This window comes from Vidua macroura, chromosome 12 (genome assembly GCF_024509145.1).
Source record: "Vidua macroura isolate BioBank_ID:100142 chromosome 12, ASM2450914v1, whole genome shotgun sequence".
Taxonomy (NCBI): domain Eukaryota; kingdom Metazoa; phylum Chordata; class Aves; order Passeriformes; family Viduidae; genus Vidua; species Vidua macroura.
This window is the reverse complement of record NC_071582.1, coordinates 19,492,581-19,518,101: the sequence shown is the minus strand read 5'-3', so window position 1 is coordinate 19,518,101 and position 25,521 is coordinate 19,492,581. Positions and strand designations below refer to the sequence as shown.

General features: G+C 47.7%; 1 protein-coding gene and 1 long non-coding RNA gene across 2 annotated transcripts in view; both read left to right on the top strand.

Annotated features, from left to right (window-relative positions):
- Positions 1-1,404: 1,404 nt before the first annotated feature.
- CHSY1 (chondroitin sulfate synthase 1) overlaps positions 1,405-25,521 on the top strand; it is a 75,273-nt gene continuing 51,156 nt past the window's right edge. The window contains exons 1-2 of the mRNA XM_053987957.1: positions 1,405-1,688; positions 10,458-10,953. Of these exons, the coding sequence (XP_053843932.1) occupies positions 1,417-1,688; positions 10,458-10,953 (768 nt within the window). The 5' untranslated portion in view covers positions 1,405-1,416. The remainder of the gene's footprint in view (positions 1,689-10,457; positions 10,954-25,521) is intronic.
- On the top strand, positions 2,290-5,144 carry LOC128813158 (uncharacterized). The gene is made up of 2 exons (XR_008438933.1): positions 2,290-2,375; positions 4,829-5,144. It is a non-coding gene; the product is annotated as an uncharacterized LOC128813158 (long non-coding RNA).

Below are 25,521 nucleotides of genomic sequence, written 5' to 3'. Positions count from 1 at the left end.
TTAATGTGGTGCGATATCCTCTTTTGCAATGGTTCTTGCTCAAGAGGTTGCTGCCGTTGCACCAAGGCTTTCTTCTTCCCAGCTCGTTGTGGATGACATCATGATATATATAAAATTTAAAATGAAAAAGACTGGCAATTGGAAAGGCCGAAGTGGGCAGGAAATGGAAGAAACCACAGTGATAAGCAGGAGGTCAGTGGGTAGAACTTGATAAGTTTCTTCTCTTGAGACTGGAAGGTTTTTTTTCTGTGAAATGTGAGGGGTTTGTGGCTGCAGCATTTGAAGCTGAAGTGCTCTGTAGATGAAACGCATGTGGAGATTCAGTGTGGACAAAGGAAAAAGAAATCTGCATGCAATAAAGTCTTCAATCTCTTGAGCACTCACTATAGCCTGCGGATGGAAACAGACTGACCTATTTCTGGTTGGTTTAATTAGCAAGGTGGGAAAAAAACAGAGTGTGCTTGTGCCTTGGCTCCTTGTCACCACAGCCTGTGCTGCACAAATGCACCAGCGCCAGGCAAACAGGGCTGGAAGGCTGCTCCTCACTGCCTGCATCCCCCTGGGCTCAGTGTGTGCCATGGGGCAGAGCCGGGCCTTGGGCAGCAGGGACCCGACGTGGTGCCTGTCCTGGATCTGTCCCCAGTGTCTTCCCATCCTAGGCTGAAGGGCTGGGCTCCCAGTTCTGGCCCCTGAGCCAGGGTTCTGCCACGGGGTCTTGGCGCAGGTGGTGGGATGCCTATCCTGGGGTTATGTCCAGCGTCTCAGTCCCTGTCCCCAGAGCTGAGCATCCACATTCTCTTAGCTTCCTGATCCTCTTGATCTGGGCAGCTGGGCTGAGGTTCTGGTGTCCCAGTTCTGAGGTCCCAGTGTGGGATGCTGGGCCAGGTTCCCTAAACCCTGTGTGGAAGGCTTGGTTAAGGTGCCGGTCCCTGTCACAGAACCACGTTTGGGTTGGAAGGGCCCTTAACGCTCATCCCATCCCACTCCCTGCCCTGGGCAGCAGGGACACCTTCCCACAGACCAGGCTGCTCCAAGCCCCGTCCAACCTGGCCTGGAACGCTTCCAGAGATGGGGCGGGACGTCCAGCGGCGCCGCTCCAGGGTGGTGCTCCGGGAGCTGCCTCCCGCCCCGGGGCCACATCGCGGCTCCCGGTGCCCCCTCCCCACGGCCGAGTCCCGGAGCCCCGCGCGGGGCGGGGGCCGCACCGGGGGCGGCTCCGCCGCGGCCGGGCGGGGCCAGGGGCAGCGCGGCGGGGCCGCACACGGCGCCTGTGCCGAGGGGCAGGGCCGGGGAGGCGGGCGGCCCCCCGCTCCCCTCCCTCCGCTTCCCGTCCCTGCCCCTTCCCCCATGGCGGCGCTGGGCGCCTCGGCGCGGCTGGCGGCGGCGGCGGCGCTGTGAGCAGCGGGCCGGGCGGGCATGGCGGGCCGCGGCCGCCGCGCCTGGCTCAGCGTCCTGCTGGGGCTGGTGCTGGGCTTCGTGCTCGCATCGCGCCTCGTCCTGCCCCGCGCCTCCGAGCTGGCGGCGGCGGCGCGGCCCCACCGAGCCCGCCCGCAGGGCTGCCGCCCGCCGCCCGCCGCCGCCGCCGCCGCCCCGCCGCGCCGCCCCGGCCCGCCGGCACAGAGCTTCCTCTTCGTGGGGGTCATGACGGCGCAGAAGTACCTGCGGAGCCGCGCCGTGGCCGCGCACCGGTGAGCGGCGGGGGGCCGGCGGCGCCCGGCGGGGATGGGGGTCCGGTGGGTTGCGTTGGGCTGGGTCTGGGATGGGCTGGGGGTCGGTTCAGGTGGGCTCGACTCGTCTCAACTCGGTTCGGTCACGTTCAGCTTAGCCGGGCTTGGCTCGGTTCGGTCCCATTCAGCCGAGCTGGGCTTGGCTCGGTTCACTCCCATTCAGCTGGACTCGGGCCGGTCGGCCGGTTCCTCCGGGCTAAAACCGCCCGGCCCGGGATGCCCTTACAGCCAGGATGCCCCCGCCGGCCCCGGGGACCGCTCGCCCTGCCCCGGGGCAGGTGCGAACGAGCCTCGGGGCACGCTCAGCCCCAGCGCTCGTGTCCGACCCGGGCGCGCTGAGCGAGGCCCGGGGCGCTCTCCGGGCGGGCTGCGGGACGAGCGGTGCCCCGAGCGTTGCCGGGCAGCTCGGCAGGGACGCGAGCGGTCTCCCGCAGGGTCTGGCTCAGCCAGGTTCCACCTGGCAGGTGGCCCCAGTGACCTTGCCTGAGGGTCAGGCAGCCCCGCCGATGCGAGGGGACACTGACTGCCGGTCACCGGCGGAGACACGGGCATCAAAGTGTGTCCCTCGGTGCCTCTGGCTTGGGCGCAGCTGCGCCACGCTGGTACGGTCCTTGGCTGCTGCTTGTGGAGCGAGCTGACAGCCTGACGGTAAAAGAAATTAAGTTTGGGGACTGCTGTAATCCCCTGGATAGGGAAGCAAAAACCACTGTGCCATGCTGAAAGCGTATGCTTGGGAATGAGACCCAGAAAAGGCATCTGGGAACAAAGAGTAAAACCCACCTCGGCTCTCTGCAGCCGCTGCTGAGGCTGGACCAGGTAGTGAAACGGCTCGGATGAGGGGAGTCAGCCTGGGTGAAACGCTCCGTGCTTCAGACTGGTTGAGCTAATGCAGGAGCCAGGGTCTCCGAGCCGTGTGTTTGTTACCTGAGCACCCCTAATTTTGGAGCAGGAACAGTCTTGGTGCTTTGCACTGTGTGCCGCTTGCCGTGGTCCCCATATGTGGCTGGGCATGGCCGTGAGTGCCACGGGCTAACGGGAATTCTGTCCAAAGCCTTGGCAGCATCAGGATAATCATCTCTTCTGTGAGAGGTGTGTCTGTGGCTTTGGTGCAACTCTCTGCTCTGCTGAAATATGCTGGGATATGCTCATTGCTCCAGTGTGTGCGCCAGCAGGCAGTGCTGGGAGGCTGCACGGGAAGCCTGCTTGGGAAATCGGAAAGAGTTAAGAGCTAAAATGTCAGCTCGGGTATACCCCAGCTCTGGCTGAGCCAGCACCCTCGGAGGAGCAGCCAGGAGCTCTGGGGCAGATCGTTAATAAAACATCCCCTTTAGTCCTGTGCTAGAACAAACCCTTCTCCGAGTCCTGCCTGCCCTGGCTGAAAAGTACTTGGCCCTATTGGCCAGTAAGAGCAGGGTGGCAAAACTGTGTATGATAGGCCATCATACCATCGTTCCCAGCTCAGCTCTGGTTTCAGGAAATTTGTCTTTATATCAGCATCCAATGCAGTAAAATTGCTTTATTTGGGCAATCTGAGGCAAATTGTCCACCAGCGATGGTTTTAATGGAAACTTAATTCCTTCTTCCAGCAGTAGACCTGTAATTAAGTTACAGAAAGCGCATGATTGATGCTTTGAAATGGGTGAAGGAATCTGTTTCTTCAGGGTTATGTTCTCCTTCACCATGTGGGATGGAGCATTTTGGATTGCAAATCTCACAGGCTGTGCAATTTAGATTTACATACAGAGAGGTTGGAGTCTTGTTGGGACATCGCATAGCAGGTTTTATGGCAGAATAGTTTGTCTAGCATCCATTAGATTTTGTGTCAAGAATTTGGAAAAGGGAAATTTATCACTGTGTTGTCCAGAGTGTTCTTTGGAGAGGAATTCACTTTGCTGGTGTGGGAAGGATTCTTGTCTCCCTGGTTTTGCCTGTGCTTGCTGAACAGTCTGGTGCTGTGGCGGAGCTGCGTTTAGAGAACAAGATCTGCGACATCTGCTCGCACAAAACAATGGCTAAAGATGCAACTTAACAAATTCAGCTAATGGAATTGGGGTCCTTCAGCTCTTAGATGGAGATCTGAGTATCGCTTTTTGCTACACTGCTATTTTGGTTTAACCTCTAGAGATGATGTCTGTTCTTGGAAGAGACGGATAGAGACTCTTAGTAGGGCTAAATGCGTTTTTCTCACCTCCGTTGGTGAAAGAAATGAGCTAATGTCCTGGTGACAGGAAGACATCTTTGGGGGAAGATGGGGAGGGGGGAAGAGGAAGACAAACCTGAAATCTTAAATGGCTTTTGATTGCCATGAAGTACTCAAGCAGACAATTGCTGGGATTACTACATTGACAAAGCATCCTGGTGAGCTGAATCGCTGGCACAGCCAGTGAAATGGGAAGCTGCTAGCAAGGCATTCCCGGGGTGGCAGCGTGTGCAGAGCCTTGATACCACGCTGAAAGGAATTAGGGATTCAGAGGCTGAATACCTCCAAATTGCTGTGGCTCAAAGGCCATTTACAGACACAGCTAAAAGGGAGCGGAGCGGAAAGCATTTGCTGATCCTGGCTGCTGTGAATCCAGATAGGGTCTAACAAGAGGGGAAGCAATCCACTTCCTGAACATCAATCATGAGCAAAATGACCACTGTAAGGCAAAACAGGCCTGCTGGATTTTCGGGAGCCGCCGGCTCTTTGTAACAGTCCTGCTTTTGTAGTCTGTGAGGCAGAGAATGAGCTTTAGATCCACAGGTTTTCGGAGGGCAGATTTGCAGCCTCAGCAGTGATTGCATCTGACAGCCAGGTTAGCAGAGCTTCCCTTCCAGGAGGCCGGTGAAGTGCAGCAGCAGGAACCACGGTGTCACTTGGAAGGACAAGGAATAGGCAGGAAAAGAGCTGGGCAGGAAGGAGTTAAAGGGATGGCTGGGGTTCAGGGAAAGTGCAACAATATGTGCTAATGGTTTTGCAGTGGAGGGGAGTTGTCCTAAAAGAGCTGCAGGAAGGAGAGGATGGGAATAAGCAGTCTCCCCAGAAGATTTAAGTCTGCTGTCTCAGGAACAGAAATATCAGGCAGTTAACCCATTTTTTTTTTTTTTTTCCGTTTGCGTAGCAACTAGATTTCCTGGGAAACGTGGCAGGAGAGTGGCGTGAATGCAGTTAATGGCGAGATGTCAGCGGCTGGCCTTTGGCAGCATCTCTGCAGGAGCACAGCCGCAGCACTTCTCGCTTTGGGACGGTCCCCACGGCACCGTCAAGTGCCACGAGGACCATGAGCGATGCCCGGGGCTGGTGCTGAGCCATCCCTGCCCGGTGGCTGAAGGATGCCCTGTGGAGGCTCCATTTCGAACGTGCTGCCTCCGTTGGTGGTGGCTTACAGGAAGCTGGAATCCAAATACCTGAGTGCTCGGAAGAGCTTAAGTGAAGGATTTGGGTGTGGGGGAGTTTGTGTTATCTGTCTAAGCCTGCACTTACACGTTGTTGTGCTGCTCCTAAATTCAGATCTGCATCTGTCGGGTGGTGAGGGGATGTGATGGGTTGTGGAGCTCCTGCCTCTTGGGAGGGGGCCCTTTGAATGTGGTGCCAGCACAGTACGTGTTTCACTTCATGTGTGAATCGTACCACAGTATTGCAGCAGTGAGAACTCGGTGTCCTGCTCAGGTACCCTCCAGCAGAAACATGATGTACTTGGCATTTCTGGCCAGTAACCTAAAATGTGTGAGGATGTTTAAGGAACAGTATGAAAGAAGCACATAGAGCAACTGTCATCGATATGGGGGGGGGGGGTAAGTAAAACAAAGTCATCTACACCCCCCAAAATAAGCATATGGCCCAAAACTCTGAGACACTTGGGCTCAGATCTTAGCCTGGCCCACTGACTGTCTGTGTGCCTATGGGTGATGGATCCATTTCTGTCCCTGTGTCCACAAGAAAGATGGATATGCATGGACAGAAAACTAGCATCACTTAAAACTGGGGGAGTTTAGCTCAAAGGACTCAAAGAGCTGTGGAAGCTGCTTGGGTTCTCTGTTAAAGCAATCCTGCAGAAATCTGAAAGGAGCTTTTCCTCAAAATTAGAATTCTGTAATGCAGATCTTAGTGACAGATCTGGAAATTTTAAAAAACAGCTTTTTTTTTGGTGACCTCTCATGTGTTGTCTACAATACCATGTGCAGGAGCAGCGTGCTGGTTTCCAAGCTCAGTTCTCTTGCCTAAGCTGTGGTTCATTGCTTCCCCTGTAGCAAATGTTGTTGGAAGAATGGGACCTTGAAGAACAGTGATGCCAAACTAGCCCTAATTCAACATGGAATTTAGCTGCATTCAAGACATCATTCTTTCATGTCTGTTGTCTTGCTGAGTTCTTCACAAATTATGATTATCTTCAGCGTAATTATACAAGATGACTATTTCTCAAAACTTTAAATGATTTCTCTGATCTCCTCTGAGGGAAACTTCCTGAGCTGCAGACAAAAACCAAATACATTTTTTGTCAGTCTTCAGCTTGAGTCTCTACAAAGGGAGCACTGTCTGCATAACGCCACTGACTGTGCTTCTGCAGAGTCTGCAAAGCTGATAAGCAAGATAATACAAATAAATAATAAATACTGGAAACTGAAGATAAAACATTCCAGATCTGTGCTGCTCCTGCTGCAAGTTGTGCTTTTAAGCTTCTTTTTAGATGAAGAAATAACTTCTGACAACATTTCAGGATTACAGTTGTGGTCACTTTTTAGAAAATACTGGGGTTTTTTATCACTCTTGTGCGTGCACAAGGTTTTCTGTGTTTCATGAATAACTGGGAGCCAGCTAAAAAGATAAAATCTTTTCACCCAGTTTGCTTGTGACTTGCTTAGCCTAGGGTACACGTAGGATATCCAGTGTGCAAAACTGGGTGAGGGAGGGATGGTAAAAGTGATTTGCTAGCCACCAATACTGTAGCATCACTGGACTCATGTCCTCTGCTTAGAGCTTTGTTTCTGAAGAAGCATTACTCATTTAGTTTGTGTTTGTTTAATTTTCACTTTGATTTCCCTGTCAACACAGGGTTTGTGGAGTTCTGTGCCCTGTGCACTGAGAGAAACCAGGTCACACAGCATCATGCAGGTTTTTTACCTCCTGGGGAGGGTAATAGAGAGCCTTGCTGTCCTGATTCATGCACATCCTCCTGCTTAAGCAGCAGATTCAGATTACACAGGGGAGATAAGGTTGGGATCTGTCAGGGTTTTTAAATGACCAGTTCAGTGCAGTATCAGTTGTATTCACAAGCTGATATTTCTCTGTGGACAGAGTTGAAATGGCTTTGACTGAAGCCCTCAGTGATTGATCACTGCAGCCCAGGTGGTCTCTGCAGGTGCAGATACAGGAGTCTGGTGGCAGAAATGTTGTGTCAGTGTGTCCTTTAAACAGCTCAGGGTGATAGGGTGGTGGGGAAGAAGGAGGGTGTCAAATTTCAATAATTTTTTTTTTTTTTTTTTTTTTTTTAAATTATCAAACATACAATTCTTTTGCAGATACAACCTGCAGGTCTTATACTGGAGAAACTTTGACCAGGAGAATGATGTCAGCTGGTGGAAGGGGGTGTTGGTGGGGAGGTGTTGAGACAAGAGCTCTGTGCTCAGGAGCTGAAGGGTCAGGTTGCTGCCCATAAGCTGAGAGCAGACAAGGTAAACTACAGTGGAGGTGGGAGGACCGGCAAAAAAATGTAGGTTTTACATACTAAACTACAGAATTACTGGTGATTGAGCCAGGTCTGATTATTTGCCACATTGGATAAAAAAAGTTAAAAGCAGATTTGATCAGAATTCATCCCTGCATTTATCAGTCCTTAGTTCTGCTGACAACTGGGGCCAGAAAAACCTACTCACAGTTCATCTCACCCTCTGTGGTTTGGCTTCTTTGGCTGAGTGCAACACCAGGTTTCCTGAGCAAACTGTTCTCCCTGTATTCTGTCCCCAGAAAGGGCCACAGCGAGCTGTGGCTTCGACGTGAGGAGCAGCCCGTGGTGACTCCATTGTCTCAGCCTCTGCCCGAGCCGTGCTCTGTTGACACAGACTCTTGGGCTGTTTTCCCATGTGGGAGGGTTTCGTCCCTTTGGGTTCAAACAATCGCTCAAAGCCACGGTCACAAATAACACGTTGAGCTGTCTCATCCTAGAAATTGTGTTGTTGCAGGAGGTGAACAAAGGCTCAGTCAGGCTGTGCTGGTGCATGGTCGATGTGGTTGACATGAGATCCCAAGGCTGGAGTGACATCGTGGTGCTGACCCAGGCCACACACGGGTCCTTGGGATGTGGAAGTTGTTAGGGCACGGTCTTTCTGTCCCCATTGTGCTCTTCACACATGCAGGAGTGTCTCTGTTTTACCCCTGGTCTAATGTGAAACCTAAATATGGCTCATATGGAAAGATGGGCTCAAACTGGCTTTGAGATGAGGGGTTTAGTGCAATAAGAAGACTGGGAATCAAGCATGCCAGGGTTCATGGATGTGCATGCATTTTGTTCCCTTTCTGTTGAATGGGAGCTCTTCTCTTGACAATTATTGGTGGTTCTTGAGATGAAGGTACCTAGTTGGAGAGCAAGGAGTAAATTTAAACTGGGAATCAAGAGAAGGGCTTGATGACTTTCAGAAAGAAGCTAAAGCTTGGAGTGATAGAAGACATCCTGTATTGCCCATAGATATAGTCATGATAAAGGCAGATCTTTCAGGGTATGAAGAGCAAGTCTGAAAATACGTTGTCTACTTTTGAATGAAAAAGTAAATAAACAGAAATTTCTATAAGACTTTAGGCTGTAACTTTAACCTGGTGGTTGTCTGCAGAGTGTCCTGGGTCCACCCAAAGCTGTGTCTCAGTGGATGAGATGAGCTGCATTTGTGAGTAACTCCTTCTGTCCTTTCTTTCTGTGACACTAAAATTTAAATGCATCTTGAGCGAAGAAAAGTCTTTTAAGCTTAGACTGGGAGTTGATATGGGAAGAGCTGTGGACGATTTGTATGTGGAGTGTGGGTGTCAGAAAATAAACAGCAGAACTTCCTTAATGTTTAGTGAAAGTTCAGGATGTGACCATGTCTCCTTTTAAAGCAGGCAGTTCTCAGTGCTTTAACAGGATATGATTTATAACCAGCAGGACTGTGCATTAATTGCTTCACTGATGATTAAAGGCCTCATCACCTCTGTTGTGAAGTCAGTGGGAATGTTTCCATTTGCTTTACTCTGTGCTCTTCTGGGAAGCTTGGACCTAAACTTTTGCTATGAAACACTACCCATGGCAGTAAGAAATCCAGGAGACAAAGCTTTTAAAGTAATTGGATGATATTCATTACACACAGTGGAATAAGTGAGAAACTCTTAAGGTGTCAAAGTTGATGTTTAGGTAGTCTCATTAAATACCTCTGCATTTTCTGATGGAACTTAAGGAATAATTCTCCTGAAGTATTTTTACATTTCAGGCTTTATATGATAGCTAATTCTGGAGATTGCAAATTTCAGATGGTCTGTGCTGCCCAAAATCTGCTCAGGTATTGGCAAGAAGCCTGTGCTGAGAGGCATCTGGTCAGAGCGACAGTGATGCATTGAGGGAATACTGTGTCCTTTACCTTGAGAGTCTTTTCACATCAGCTTTAGGTTATATTCTGAGTATAGTCGCCAAATAGAATCATGAATTATTCTCCCTATATATAAAAAGAGGCAAAACCTGTTGGTTTACCAACTAAAATAGTTTTCTGTGAGTTTCTGTGAGAGGTATGTGATCTCTTATCCCAGATAGAATCTCAGAAAATGGTACTGCAGGCTTAAAATTAATAATTTTTGAGGGCAAGGCTGTAGCAGTTACGTGACTGAAAATCCTCCCTGGAGGAGGCTGTGCTGTGCCTTGAGGAATCATCCTGCAGCTCTTCCTGCTCTCAGTGACCCAGTTTGCCCACGCAGATGGGTTGGATTTGTCAGAGAGGAGCACGGAAGGTGTGGAGCAGATGTTGCTGTGCTGCTCTGCACAGGAAAGGCTCCTCTTCTGTGCAGTTCCTCTCCACTAAAACCTGGAATGAAGTGTCTGAAAAGCTGCTGGAGGTGCAGATGTTGGGTAGCACCATGTTACTGTGGGAATTGGGAGTTTCACAGGCATCTCTTAGAACGTTTCTGGTATGGACAAAGCCACTTGAGGTTACTTCTGCTCCATGCTGTGCTTTGCTTCTCCACACACCATCTGGAGAAGTTGCTCTTTGGTTGGTTTCCCAAGGGATGCCATTTCCTTAAAAGTTCATGTGAATTTACTCTCTGGAAGTCTGTATTTCTGAGTGCACATTTGAGCTTTTGGGGAGGCTTAGAGGGAAGGTGGCTATGATGCTGAATAACTTGCAGGGAAGCTTTGGTAGCAGTAAATTCAGTTGTACATGAATTGTTGGCCCGTATTGGATCGCCTCCGTATTTTGTGATCAATAGCTATTAGTGCAAAACTGAGTGTGCTTAAGGAATCCTGCTTCCCACTACTGAACTGCTGCTATTGAATTATTTTTCTAACATACGGAGGTGCAAAAATGGTATTCACACAAAATTCTGATATGACAAGAGTCTATGTTGTACCAATTGCTGTGTGTGCCATGTGAATGTCCTCATTTGTGTGGTAAAAATAACCTTTCAAGGTGTTAAAAAAAGAAAATTTGTAAAGCAGGTGAGCCATAGTCTGGCAGCACTCTCTGCCTGCCCTGGTTTGCATATTTAATTATTCCTTCTTGTCTTTTTCAATCTAGAACGTGGTCCAAAACCATTCCTGGCAAGGTCGAATTCTTCTCCAGCGAAGGTTCGGACACCTCTATCCCCATCCCCATCGTGCCGCTTCCAGGTGTAGATGACTCCTACCCACCCCAGAAGAAATCCTTCATGATGCTCAAATACATGCATGACCACTACTTGGACAAATACGAATGGTTTATGAGGGCTGACGACGACGTTTACATCAAAGGGGACAAACTGGAGAACTTCCTCAGGAGCCTGAACAGCAGCGAGCCCCTGTTCCTGGGGCAGACCGGCCTCGGCACCACGGAGGAGATGGGGAAGCTGGCGCTGGAGCCGGGGGAGAACTTCTGCATGGGGGGGCCAGGAGTGATCATGAGCCGGGAGGTGCTGCGGAGGATGGTGCCGCACATCGGCGAGTGCCTGCGGGAGATGTACACCACGCACGAGGACGTGGAAGTGGGACGCTGCGTGCGGAGGTTCGCGGGCGTGCAGTGTGTCTGGTCCTACGAGGTAAGGACGGGGGCAACGGGGAGCTGTCTTTTGTGGCAGGTAGAGGGGAGGGTTGCTGTTGTGCACAGCAGTTCCCCCAGCCCTCACCTCACTCTGCAGCATCACCATCCAACTGTAGGGTTTCTACGCTTTTTGTTTCCTGCGAGTGTCACCCTTGGAAAGACCTACAAAAATTTGGAAATGAAGCAGTAAGGAGGGAAATGGAGGAACATTCATTATTCATAACAGATTTTTTTATTTAGATAGAAAGGGAATAAGCTGAAATCAAAATGGCCTCGAGTGCCTGCAGTCCTGACTGTCCAAGCCTCTTTTATCTTATTTAGCCAAGTACGTCTTGGTGTCAGCATGGAAAATGGATGATACAATTACCGTGTTTCTTACTGCAGTTGAAATGTGTGAGGCTGACAGATGTTCGCCCTGACAGTGACAGTTTTTTCCTCAAACTGGAGATGTCTTGTGGTGGCTGGCACTGTAACCCTGCATGCTGAGCTGCCTCCTGGCAGCTCAAATCTGTTGCTGCTCTGGGCACTCGTTGGCAGCCCCATCCTGCAGGCGCCTGCCCAGCAGGTCCTTGATGTCAGCAGAGAGAAGCCACCACTCTTACCGAAACTCGTGGTCTGCCCACAATGATGTGCCTGCAAATTTGGCATTTTGGGGGATAAAATATTAGAGGGCCTGCTTGTGACAGTTTCCTGCTGCTGTTGGGAACTGGCAGCTCCTCCCCTGGAGGTGACAGGGGCTTCTCCTGCCTGGGTGTGCTGGGCTCCTTGAAGCAAGTCCTGGGTGTTTACAGACTGCCTGGCTGAAAGCGGCTGCTGGGCTTGAGCTGCACTTCCACCAGGGCAAATGCTGGTGGGTCTGTCTTAGAAATATGGGAGAAGTTGAAAGCAGAAGAGAGGCTGAACAGTTTGTTTCTGTGCACAAACATTTACGGCCTGACGCAACTACGGCTTTGTTCTTTTATGAGATGTGTTGAAGGGGGATTCTTCTGCCTGCGTGACAGGAGCTGTGGTCACAGTGACAGTGAGGTCACAGACAGTGACAGATACTGCTGCTGAGCCACTCTTTCACTGGCAAAGACTTGGGTTTGACTTTTGACACTGAGTTTCTGCCCCCAAAAGCTGTTACTTTGTTTCAGTTCACAATTCAGCCATGGGGAAGCCTTTGAAGAAGGGGAAGGAGGTTTCCAGCTGCAGTTATTAATTAATATCTTTTGTGCCTGGAGATTTTCTGGACTTAACAGTGCCTCTCCACATTCCCTGCTTTCAGACCTGGAATTAGTTTATGTTTTGCCAGCATTGTGGTTTAGCCATTTGTAAAGAGTCAGTAACTTTTTCCACAGTTTTTAGCAGCATAAAATTTTTAATATAGACATTCAGAGTTGAAATTACTTCTACTGTGAATGCCTGTACCATCTGGCATTTGAAGGTCAGCATTTTGGTCCTATTGAAACTGGCAAAGAGCTCCTAAATTCAATATAACCAAATGTTGGACTGGAATAACCAACGCTAGCACACAACTGCACTGGGGATGCTGTCTGACAGAAATAGATGGGACTTTCTCATAATCAGTTTTGTTTGATGAGCTTCTGTTATTAGCCTTAATGCTGGGTTCTCCTAAATGCCATGAATTGCTTAAAATTGGTTTGTGTGAAGTGTATGAACTGTTGGGTGTTCAGAAGTAACCTGTGAGTGTGGGTTGTTAGGGCTCAGCTGTTGGGGAGAGCAGGAAACATTTAAATTATGAAAGCACACAGCTTCTGCAAGAAGTAGGTCCACTCTCATTTCGTTGTGGCTTTTCAATTTAAATACCTGTCATCTTTTTTTATCTGGTCTTCTTGTTGCCCAGATGAAATGTGCCAGGTATTTTATTTCAGATAAAGCAATAGCTGTGTGAAAAAACACAGCTGTTGCAACCGCTGTGTTAGGAAGGCTTGGTGTAAAAGCGACATTTTCCATGTCTTGTATGTTCATGAACCTCAAATAACAGGCCACTGTAAGTGAATTGCAAAGTGTTGTGTTTCACTGAGCTTCTGATGGAGCAAAAAGTTTTATCTGTGCCTGCACTGCTGGGGCACAGCCACTGCATCCTTCACAATTCCCGTCGCAAGAAAAGCTGTGACAGCACAAGGCTCAGCAGACAGAGCAGTGTTGGCCTTAGAAATCCCAAACCTCAGATTTCTCCTTTGCATCCTGCACTTCCTATTCGAAGAGGCTCGAGTGGCAGCACCAGGAGCTCAGGTCTCTGCAGTGACCCCCCAGCTCGCTGGGTTTCATTCTTAGCATCTCGGGCGTGGAGTGCCCTGCTGGTCCTCCCTGCGGGTGGCTTTTCCCTGCACTGTTCTTGTGGTGGGCTCCCTGCCCAGAATCGTTTTACTCATCTCCATGACTGTCACTGCCCCCTTTCTCTGATTTTAGGATCCCACAATGTCTTTACTGTGCTGCTCATCTTCCCTGGCTCTGGCTCTGGTGGTGTGCCCAAATGCATCACCAGGCCCAGCTCTGTGTGGCGTTTCTGCTCCCAGCAGTTTGTCTCAAAGCCCTTTTTTTTTCCCCCTTCCTGTGTTTCTGTCACTTCTCTGCTCTCTGCAGTGCCTCTCAGATCCCTTCATTAGAGTGGCATCGGTTATTGCCCGTTTCAAGACTTGTGAGGATTTGTTCACACTCTTCCTGCCGTCAGAAGCTTTTCAGCAGTAGAGGAATTGACACCGCCATTCTTTGGACTTCCTGTGTCATTTCGGCCCAGAAAAGCAACAGCATGTGCAAGGTTGAGGACAACTGCAGCTCTCTGGGCAGCTCTGACCCACCCAGGCTACTGCTTTGGGAGCAGTTTGCAGCCCACAAGAGATTTTAAGCTCCTGTGACCAGGCTCAGAGCTGTTATTTCACACAGCCTTATTTGACACAGGTTGAGTGAGTCACAGATGAGACACGGCTGTTAAATGTAAGTTCTTTAGGGCAAGGATTATCATCATTGTAAAAACAAAACCCAGACTGTCATTGCTGTTTCACAAATAAAACTCAGCACTCTATAGGGTGGAGCAGCCAAAGCCAGAGTTTTTATGCAGCAAATGATAAGAAAACAGTCATGAGAAGCATGGAGCTGTGAAATCTCTGAAGTTTCCAGAAGGGAGCTTGGGAGTTCATGAAGAAATGTAGAGTGTGGTCATTTTTCTTGAAGAGAACTAAAGGCTTGGAGTGAACTTCCTTAGAAGTGGTTCTGCATTTGTAGTGAATATTGGTACTTTAGACTTCTGGCACATTGCTGGGTGTTATGCTCAGGAAAAGATTGCCTACTTAAGTCTCCTTCCTTCTCCCCTTTCTTCTCACCAGTAGTTCTTCCAATTCATCTCGTGTGGATCACAGGGGCATGGAAGTTTTGTTTTTCTCCTACATTGCCATGTGGTGCCACGCAGGGCCTTGGATTTCAGCCTGAGAGCATGTTCTGGTTTTGATGACAAGCTCTTTAATTTGTGATTTAAACCATCCCAAAAGTATTGCTGATCTCAATTTTGTGTCTAATATTTCCTTTAAATGCACCTGAATTACAAAGTCACCACCGTGTAGCTTGGTGGTGTTTCAGCCTTCACAGCTTTATTACAGCCTCTTTGTAACTGCTAGAAGTCTAGGCAGGGCTGATATATCTCATTAATTTCTTCAGTATTAAAACCTTTCTGACACACGCTGCTTTCAGGTGATCCCAATTCCTTCCTCTGTGTCCTACAGTGCAATAGTGGATCCTACAGTGGATCCAATGGAGCATCTTTTGCTACCTCTGGCAGGTATAAATAATCAGTTTTTTCTTTTTTATCTCCTGTTCTGATTGAGGTTGTGGGAGAAATTAGGTGAGATACAGCAAGTGTGTCTGTGTGGAGAAAGCAGTGCTTTCCACCAAACTGCAACAAGTACTCTAAAATGTCCTGAAAGGAGATAGGATTTTTTACAATGTACATGGAAAAGAAGTTATGACAAGGGCAGTGATTACACCAGGAAACATAAGCATCAAGGAAGAGCAGGTCCAACCTTTTGGGTGTTGGTGAGGGGAAAAAGTAGGGCAGTGGTGACCAGGGATAGCAGGGGGCTTTTGGGAGAAGGGGGGCTTGAATTAACATTTTGTGTGGTCTTTTATCTGGAGTAATTGAAGATAATTGCTACTCTGAAATTCACTGGAGTTAAGAAAGCCCTTAAAGTGCACATTATATCTGCCAAGTCCACTGGCAGTGCCAGAACATACTTTCTTCTGGGATGGATGTTCCCAAGGGCAAAACTGAAGTTTATGGTTTTCTGTAAGACAGCTGGAAGTAAAAAAAAAAAAAAAAAAAAATTAGAGTCCTGCAGTGATTGATCAGACCTGAAAGACTGGAAAGAGGTGCTGCTGTTAATGGCTGACCTCCAGTTCCTTTGCTTTATCCTCTTCCCTCATTAACAGAAATGAGATTGATGCAGTTGTGGCTGGGGGGTGAGTGACACCCAGCACAGAGCGTGCTCTCAGAGCAGGGCAGGATGGGCTCTGTGAGGAGGTGCTGGGGCAGGGTGTTCTGGAGCACCTCTGTTCTCTGCAGACACTGGGGGCAGTGGGGTTGGACTGTGCTGTTTGGTTGTTCTTGCTCCATGAACCTCTCCAAGCCAGCAAATGCAAGATTTGACTTGTCTTTGTGGTAGGATCTTCCAGCAGCACTCCTGAAATCAGACATTATTATATGTGTGTATTGTCCTGGCTTCAAAGCTTGGACATTTTCTGAAGTCAGCATGGAAACTTGACAAACCCTGACATCACAGACACCTTATCTTGCTGTGTGTGCAGCCCACTGCATCTCTTAATTTCAAGAAAGCTGTGATGTCAATTGTGTGTGTGAGAGAGGGAGGATACAAGCATGCCCAGAGTTTTAGGGTGGATGTTTATAAGCCATCTTTCCTCCAGCACTAAAATTTATCTTTGGAACGCCTCAGAGATGTCTTTTTGGCTTCAGATTAAGATGTAAGTGGATGACCATGCATTCTGGGGATGGATGGAGATTGAGCTCCCTGAAGGTAATGAGGAATGGCATTTTGTCAAAGGACAGACAGGTAAGTCTGGAGAAGAGCATTATCTGGGCAGGGGAGGTGATGCATGGGGCTCATGAAACACATGACTGATGTGACAGGGAGTCCATGACAACAGTGGGGGAGGCAGTGTGGTATGACCACTGTGGTCTAATTTTAGTGTTTGCTGAGGAGGAGGGCAGAGAGGTCAAAGGAGGGAGTAAAGGCTGCAGACTGGGTCTGTGAAACCAAGGTGTGGGTTAGGAGGATTTAGAAGGTTTGGAATGGGAGACAGGTCTCAGGTCTTGCAGCCAGGTCCTGACCTGGCTCTTTCACTTCAGGAAACAACTGAGTATTTGAGAACCAGAGAGGGAGAACTTGACATTACTGAGTGGTTTCTTACTGACTTCTGAATGCAGGTTGGTCAAGGCTTATTCTGTGCTGTAGAAATGAAGAACGAGTGTTGTAACAAAACCTGAGTCTGGGTCCCACTCACTTTCTGCAGAATGTTCTTTTCAGAGGGGAGGGCTGGGGGATTCTTGCTGACACAGAGAGGCCTTTCCAGACTGTAGAGCCTGTTTGGGACTGACCTAGTTTTTGTGAGCACATGGTTAATCTGTCCTTAGTTAGCTGGATGACTTGACCTAATGCCTAAGCTGAGGGTTGCTGAAATGAGGACTTTGATGGTGTCGTGCAGACTCTTAGGAAGCTTCAGCCATGAATCCAGCAAACAGAAGTTATTGCTTTCCCCCCATTACTATTGTTTTGGGAGTGCAGTGATTTTGTTATAAATTAGAGTCTGTGCAGCCTGTTGAGTTGAGGGAGACATCAGGATTAGTTGTTATCTTGAGGACAAGTCAAGAAAGGCTAATCCTTCATAGCATGACAGGACAAAGAACTCTAAGAAAATAGCTCATCATGCCAGTTTCTTAATTAAGGCACTCAGAAGAGAGTTGAGGATTTGAGTTTGTTCTGTTGAACAGCAGTGGGGATAGGCAGAAGGAGGTGAGTCTATTGTGTGTTTTTCTTTTGAACTGATGGGAGAGCCATCCTGCTTTTGCAGGGTAAAATCTTACTTTACAGCTTGCTGAAACTCTGAGACTCTGGTACTTGTGCTGTGATCAGAGCTGCACTGCCTCTTGTAGGGGAATCCCACCTGACTGGAGGCCTTGGAAGGACACTTAAATTCCAAATCTGATCAGTGTAAAACCCAGTAATACCTTTGTAGTCAGTTATCTCCTATGGGTCAATGACATCTGACCAGACACTGAGCTGGCAAATTTCCTTTTCCATTTTCTTTAGTGCTAATTTCTGTGTATAAAAGATGAAGGTGGGGGGAATATACCATTTCATTGATACCTCTGTATAAAACCAGGATCTCTGTAAGTGTCCTGTGTGACTAGACAGTGATAAAAATAGATTTAAAAATTGTCTTTCTTGACTGAAGGGGACATAAAATGCCAGCTGGGGCTCTCAGTATGGAAGTTTTTAGCTGATCTCTATACAGAGGGTAATTGTGGGAGGAGGGGGGGGCTAATTGTATTAATTTGGAGAGAAAATTTGAATTTCTCCCCTCAATCTATTAAAGCCAAGTTCTGTGAGCAGCTTAAAGCACTGGTAGCAAGGAGGTGTCAGAGCCTGTGAGCACAGGAGAGAAAAGCCAGACTTGTTTGGTGGTGGGAAATAAAAATGAAGTGCTGATGTTGGGAAGGGGCTTAATATAAACTTAGCTGAGGTCACCAGCAGGAGGGTAGGAACACACAGCTCAAATGCTTTCAGTGCTACCGGGTACTTGGAGTATGGTATTTTAAGAAATACTTGATTTTTTGTCCATAAGAACAATTGAATTACCACAGAGAAGAAACAAAACTTGGATTTTTTAAATGGATGGATACGATGGGTCTCAGTGTAATAGCTATTTATTACTTTAAAAAAACCCAACAACCAAATTTAGCATAATAAGTTCATTTTCTTTTGAACTCCCAATGAATGAGCATAGATAATTACCCAGTTCTAGAGAGTGGCTGTAGCCACAGTGGTGTGTAGCACTAACCTGCTCTGACGGGTTTTCTTAATGCTTTGGGAAAGAACATTTCCTAGCAGGCTGTGTGCTGAGACACTTGCCTTGCTCCCTAGGCTGACAGTGTCCCAGGGCAGTGTCTGAGGATGGGTTTGTGATCTGTACAGTCACGTTTTCTCCAGTTCACGCTGTTTGCAGTCACTGGTCTGCTGCCTATGCTGGGAGAGATCCAAAAAAGAGCTGTTAACACCAGCTGACTCCTCACCCTAGCCAGAAACTCCCAGTTCATCTTTTGCTTCTCCAAAATTCAGTGTCCTTGATGAACTTTACGGTCCCCCAGTGCTGACGAGGCAGAAAATGGCATTTGGAGCTGCTTTTTTCATAGTTTGCATGTGCAGTTACAAATGAGGACTGTCTTGAGTCTCCCTGTGTGCTGTCCCTGAGTGTACCTCACATGTCAGGAGAGAGATTGGCCTTTTAGGGTGTGAGGGACAACTGCTGGACCCTGGATGGGCAGGGAAGGTGCAAGATGACAACCTGCAGCAGTTTAACCCTGCTCTGGCTGTGTCTGGTGGCCCTGGGGATGGGGGAGTCTGTAATCTGACTGCACAGAGGATTAATTGCCCTGCATTTGTCTAACCTCATTTCCTGCAGACACCTCCCAGCTCCAGAGCTGCTGTTTTGTATTTTAAACCCATCTGATTTGAAGCAGAGAACTCAATTCTACTTTGCTGGACTGTTACACCATCTTAATTGATCTTGAAAATGCTTAAAACAATTTCGCACTAATTTCCTGTGTTAAAAGCTTATCTGGACTCCTGGTGGTGTGAATTTTTCATGGTTATCAGCTGGAGACCTCTTAAAATCTTGCCAGAAATCCCAGTTGCCTGAAGGGTGGGGATTATCTTCCTGCATGCCTAGGCCAAAATGACCTTTATGTGTCACAATGAAGTTGGCAATTTAATTAGAAAAGTTTGGGGGAATAACTGGTTTTGTTTTCTTAAATTTTAAAGTTTCAGCTAAAAGTATATTTTGGAGCCCTTGCAAAACTGAAAGTTGAGCTCTGGTTGTTCTGGTTAGTATTTTTAAATGAAAGTAAACTGCTGGTACCCTCAGTGAGAGCAAGTTAGTGGTTTTTTTCAGTTGTGTCTTGAGCAAGTTAAAAGTGGTGCTACAAATAATGAAACAAAAGTAAAAGTTGTGACAGATTTTTATGGGGGGACTCTTAAGAACCCATTGAACTTCATGCCAGTTACTTGCAGCTTGTGTGGTAATGGTGACTTCAGGAAAAGAATCAATGCCTGCATATAATTTATATTGCTATTAGGAGCCCAAGCTAATAGGGACCATTCTTTTAAAGGCTCTTTGAATAGGAAATGTCTGTTTATCCATTTATCTCTTGTCCACGCTTCAGAGTTGTGCCCTGATGTGAAGTATTGGTGGTAAGAGGAGAGCCTCTACAGTGAGCTCCCTTTTCCAGGTGAGCATGGAAGCAGTTTTTCCTTTTCACAGAGAGCTTTGCAGCCTGTGTGATGCCATTTTTACCTGAGTTGCTGGCAGGGACTCGCTCCCAGGGCTGCAGTGCAGGTGCAGCTTCAGTGGTCAGCTTCTGTGCTCGGTGATCTGATGTCCTGGGAGCATTGCCACAGACAGCTTCATTTGGGTCTGTGCTGGTTTATACTGAGAGCACATGAATGTGAGCCCTGAATGTTTGTGCAGAGCTGTGAGATGAGGCTCCTGGAGCCAGTGCTTTGGAGTCATTAGCTTAGAAAGAGGCTTAGGAAAAGGCACGACATGCTCTTGTGTAATGAAGAGAGCACAGGTAGGGTCATGCCCACTGGATCTAAGTTCCATCCAAGTCTCTGGGTTTAATCCTTCCTACTGAATGGCTTTAGGGAGCTCCAGCTGAGTGCTACATTTTTGTTCTTGGAAGCAGTCTTCAGAAGCATCCGGTACTCTTTGTGGATTAAGCACAGGTTCTTACACAGAGGCTAGGATTAGTGATGAAATAAATGGGAACCCATGGCTTGGACTCAGCCAGCAGTTCATTAGAAAGCAGAAAAGGGTAGTAGAAAACTGCCTGCAGTTCCTGAAGTGCCACTGTCACCTTATTTCATCTGCAAAGAAAAGCGTGTTATCAGAAAAATAAAGGAGGACATTACCAGAAAGCTCCTCTACCTCGGGGCTGCCCCAGCCCTTCTGAGGAGGCAGCCAGCACTTGGATGCTGTGTCCTTGCCTCTGTCCTCGTGGTCGTGCTCAGCCATGTGTCAGTGTCTTCTGAAAGGCAGGCACAAGTCTGCTCATGAAAACTTGTTGCCTGCTCTTGTTCATGGTTGCCACTTCAGATTGGTGCAGCTGGTTCGAAAAGCGCTCCGAGAACGGCAGCAGGGTATTAACGAAGGTTCCTCTGCTCATGGGCCTTCAATGGGTGTAATTACTTGGCAGTAACTTCTTTAAACCTTATTTGAATTAAAGCTACATGTTTTGGCTGGTTATGTCACCACTGTATTAGTGAGGAATGCAGGAGAGAGTGCTAGTTTGCATTAACTGAGCTGCCTTAATCCTTTGTAACCATACTTTTAATTGTGTGTTACTGTCTTGCAGAGAGAGAAAATACTTGCCCAAGGGACAGCAGAATTTGCTCCTTAGCATCTCTGCATAAGGGTATTGTTCTTTGTCCTCAGAAGGACAAAGTTCTTGGTGGATGGGTTGTTGAGAATTAACATTATGTGTAATTCTGCATAGATCCTCAGTGGGGAACTGTCTGTATCTAAGGCCTGAATTTTGTATAAAGCTTTTTTCCTACAGTCCCCCTCAATGTAAAGGTGCAGAGTGGGTTAAATGCCTGACCCAATTTTTTTTTAATGGTTTGCTACAGTCTTCAGACCGTATGCTTGAAAAAAAGTCTTGTCCAACATGAGTGACTCAGAACACACATGTCTCACATTCATTGTCCAGGTCAGCGAAAATATTATGCCCTTGCATGTGTACCTTTCCTGTCCTGACAAAAGAGAAATTTGCTTAACCTTATCACAGATGATTTGTCAAGAAATCTCACCCCTACCTTACCCTACCTTGTTTGTTTAACCTTATCACTGATTTATTAACTGGCATACTTGTTTTTATATCCTTTTCTTATTGAAGATACTTCCTAACATCTTTGGCCAAGGGGAACTTTATTTTAAAAAAGGCAAACAGCCAACAATTGTGAGACAATAGCAGATTTAATCTTCATAAAGCAGCAGGGCTTTTGCTTCCCTGTATTTGCTAACTGTGGCTTTTCCAGGTTTTGGACAGAGCAATTTTTCTTTGACTTTTTCAAATATTCTTTTTTTTCCCCTTTCTTTCTGCTCCCCTGGAGTTGAAACATGCACTGCAGTCACTGCGAGAGCCTTTTGCAGTTGCACTTTTTCTTGCTGTGTTTTACTGGGCCCAACTGGAAGCCACTTCTGATCCTGTGGAATAATGTGTTTAGCTGAATCCTGAAGTTTGCTGCTGCTGCTGTGTGTGCTTGTACTGAGGAAAAACCATCCACATGGTTTCTTATCTTCCCTCGGCCAAAAATAACAGCGCGGCTCCTGCGGCCTTGAAGAATTTGCCTAATTTCAGTACTGGAAACTAGGGCGAAGATGAAAAGTGTGTTTCAAGATATATAAAATAGCAGCTGGGTGCTTAAGCATGAGGATGAAAAGCCTTTGTCTGGTGGATCACAAGTGTTTGTGATGATCTTTTGCACGGACTGTCCTGCAGGGACAGGCCTCTGCTCAATGGCGGGTTGGCTCCACTTCAAACCAGGCCGTGCGCTTCTGACATGGGCCCTGCAAGCGAGGGGGATGGAAGGTGAGGGCAAAGTCATCTTCCTTGTGGCTGCAGAGTGGCTCCTGCAGATGCCTGACGTGGGTCCTGCCCTGTGCCATCTGCCCTGGGCTCCCCGGTGCAGGGGAGGTGTGAAATGTGTAACCCCGTTTATCCTGCGAGGTGCTCCGGCCGGCTCCCGTACAGAAAATGCCTTGTTTCTGTTCAGGCAGCACAAAGGCTCTTTTATAGCTGCTTGGCCATACATCTGTCGAGGTGCCTCAGACTGTTAGCACTGCTTACTGTTTGAGGTATGCAGCTCCCAGGCTGTGATGTACAGTGATATGTTGTTTATATGTTGCCTCCCTTTCCTTTTGAGGATAGGGAGCTGTGCTGTGTCCTGCCCTGAACAAAGCTGGTGTTAGTTATAGGATGGAGTGGTAGCCTGGAGATTTTCTCTTTAAAAGCAGACTGGAAACCTTCTGTTTCACACTTCGAATTAAACATCTGAATTTGGCAGTGACTGCAGGACAATAGAACTTTCTCTGGGGAAAAGCGTGTTGAATTTCTGCTCCAGAAACAGACCTGGCTTGAAAGACATCGTGTGCACCATAACAGAGGCACCCCAGTCCTTCACCAGGCACTTAAATGGAAAAAAACCCTGACTTCTTAAAATTTTTGAACTTTATTGTAGCTTTTGGATTAATTTCCCCATCTTTTCCCTGCCTCCACTGTTACTTTTTTTCTCCTGCACATGTCCTCATGCTTGTTCCACAGACACTTGGCTGAAACCAGTCCTGCCCAGAAATGCACACTCATCTTCTGAAATGTAGGGGAGGGAGTGAGAGGAGGCTCTGTAAACTGACAAAGTCCTGGTGATTTGGGAATCTCTGAGTTTGTCTCCTGTCTTCAGACATCTTGAGGTTTGCCATCTCCTGTCTCCTGTGTTTGGTTTTCTAAGTTGGTTTTTTTAACCCCACAAAGCTATCTGACAGCTCTTCAGTTCCATTCCCAAATAGCTTTCTGATGCTGTCACTGCTGGCTTCTTGACTCAAAGTAGAGCTTGGGTAGAAAAACAGCTTTTCATCAAATTACCATGAGATAGGTCTCGTGGGATGGAGGAAGAGCACGAGAGGGATGTGCTGTTTCATGTTAAGTTCTTTTGGTTTGACGTTGCTCTTCCCTTCTGCTCCATTACTGTGGATAAATCATGAGATTTGGTAGCTGAGTGTGGCAAAAGGTGACTCGGGGTGGGTCCATGGCACTCTACACCACCGAGTCCCTGTCCCTTGAGAGGCAGCTCTGCCCTGTCCAGGCCTTGGTGTCGACACCCGGCTCTGCCTTGGAACGTGTGCCTGTGCTTGCTCCCCTCTCCAGGGAGTATTTCTTGCTGAAGATCTATTTTGGCTTTGAAGATGCATTTAGGCTTTTTTGTGGCCTGTTTCACAAGAGGGTGAGAAGTTACTTTTCAGCTTAATTTTAGACTGGCTGTCATTCTCGGGCAAACTTGAAGTATGGTTTTGACCTTACTTGCAGGGAAACTCGGAGGAACCTGATTCCCTTTTACATTGAGGGAGCTGTTACCCCGGGTCTTGATTTTTGTGCTTTACCATCAAAGGGGTTTGCAGGCCTTTCCCATGCTCCTTCCACGCTGTGGAACAGCAGCTCTCCCTGCATGGCACGGGGTTATCCCCAGGGCACAGGAGGAGGTACTGTCAGGGCAAGGTGTAGAGTGTAAGAGGTCCTGACTCTGTGTCCTGCAGCCAAACCACACCTTCCCTCCCCTCTTTCACCAGTTACTGCAATTAAAATTCCACCGTCAGGACTGAAGTGAGGTGAGGCAGGAGCAGACTTGTTTTCAGGAGGGAGAGGGAGAACCAAATTTTCTTCTGGAATGGACCTTTACCTAGAGTGAGATCAGGAAATGTCCCCTCCCCACCTGTTTAGGGGCAGAAAAGTCACAGGCAGAAATGTCAAAAATAATCAGCGTGGTGTGCTCCGGTTCCCAGAGGGCATCAGAAGGAATGAATTGAGCTGGGAGGCAGTTCTTGTCAGCCTTTCTGAACTGTGGCCCAGGGCAATCACTGGAGATGATTTCCTGATAAAACTGAGGGAGCCCAGCTTGCAGGGGTGCAGATGAGACTCTCCACTGACACCAGGGAGCAAAGTGGAGCAATGGGAGAAAACCTCTTGGAGGTGAAGGGTGGTGAAAGCAAGAGAGCCAGAGTGAAACCCAGGGGGGGCCTTATTAACGTGCTGGAGCCTAAGTAATTTCAAATATTCTAAACAGAGGTCCCGTGAGTAGAGATAGAGGGAACCAGATTCCTTTGGCATTTGCAATATCAGGCAGGCTAAAGTAAATGCTCTTGTGCAACGTTCTGCTGAGTGCTTACGGAGCAGATGTTGCTCCTTTTGTAGCTGCTGCTCCAAGTGAAGCAGTTTCTTGCCTGGTAAATCAGGGAGCTGTTTACAGGTGCTCACCTTTGCAGAGGACTAACAGAGGGGCAAAATTTGAGGTGGGAAGTGCTGAGGAGGAGGAGGAAAAGCAGTCACTTGCAGATGTTGAAGGAAATATTTCTTTATGATGATGTGAAACTTAAATATGTTTAACCTTAGTTGGAGTTTCTCTGAGAGTAGGGAGGGCTGGGTGTGTGGTGGGAGTGGGCAAAGAAGGGCTGAGATAGGCCTTCAGAAAGGAAGTTAGTCTAAAATAAATGCAGGTAAACAATAAAATGTTACAAGATGCAAGCTAAGGAACAACCTGCTGTTTTTCCTGGCTCTGGCTGGGACACAGCTCTAATCCTTAAAGTCGGAAATCATATCTGATGGGCTACAATAATCTTATTTTTCCTAGACGTAGAACTCCCCTATGCCTGTCTCCCCTAGGCAAGGTAGAATACCTGCCAAGAAACCAACATGGTGTGAGCCTCAGCTGCTGCCACATGCCAGCAAAACCATCCTGCGTGGAAGTGACAAGTGTGTTGCTGATGGGATGTGTTCTGGCGTGGCATCCGAGTCAAATCCAAGTGGGAGCACTTGTGCACCTGACTGATGGTCAACACAGGAAAAACACTGTGCTGCCTGAATTGTAGCTGCTGTAATTTCATGCCTAGTTACCATGCAAAACAGTCAACTCTTTACAGGTCTGAAAGTGACTTCTTAGAGTATGTTTTCTTCCTGTCCAAGCAGAGAGCGTGCAGTGAAGAACAGTGGCTTGGATTTTGTTTTCTTTGGTAGCCAATATAACGTCACTGGTTGTCTTTGTGTCTGCCTCTCTTTGTGTGGTGGGACAAAAAAGCCGTGTCCAGTTTGGGAATGCTGCCAGTTTTATCAATATGATGATTATATTCAGAAGAAAGGAGCTGCAGTGGTTCTTGTGGTGCCTTGATGGTAAATAATAGTAAAATATGGCTGTCTCTTAATATTCTGGTTAGACTCCCCCGGTTGCCACACACTGGAAAGCACCCCTTTTCAAGTAGCTGTGTGCTCATGCACTCTGTGGTCAGCTAAAGTAAATGTGTGTGCAGAATCACTGTAAAATATTCCACACCCTGTTCCTGAGCATTGTCACTTGGATGATGCTGTTGCAGAGCTGGGATTTTTAAAATTTATTTTTAAATCTTCAAGTGTTTGATGGAGTTGCTGCAGTCCTTTCTAGAGGCTTTGGGGATAAAACCATAGCTATAACTTTGCAGCTTGGAAATATCTGCACAGACTCAGTCCTCCACCTCA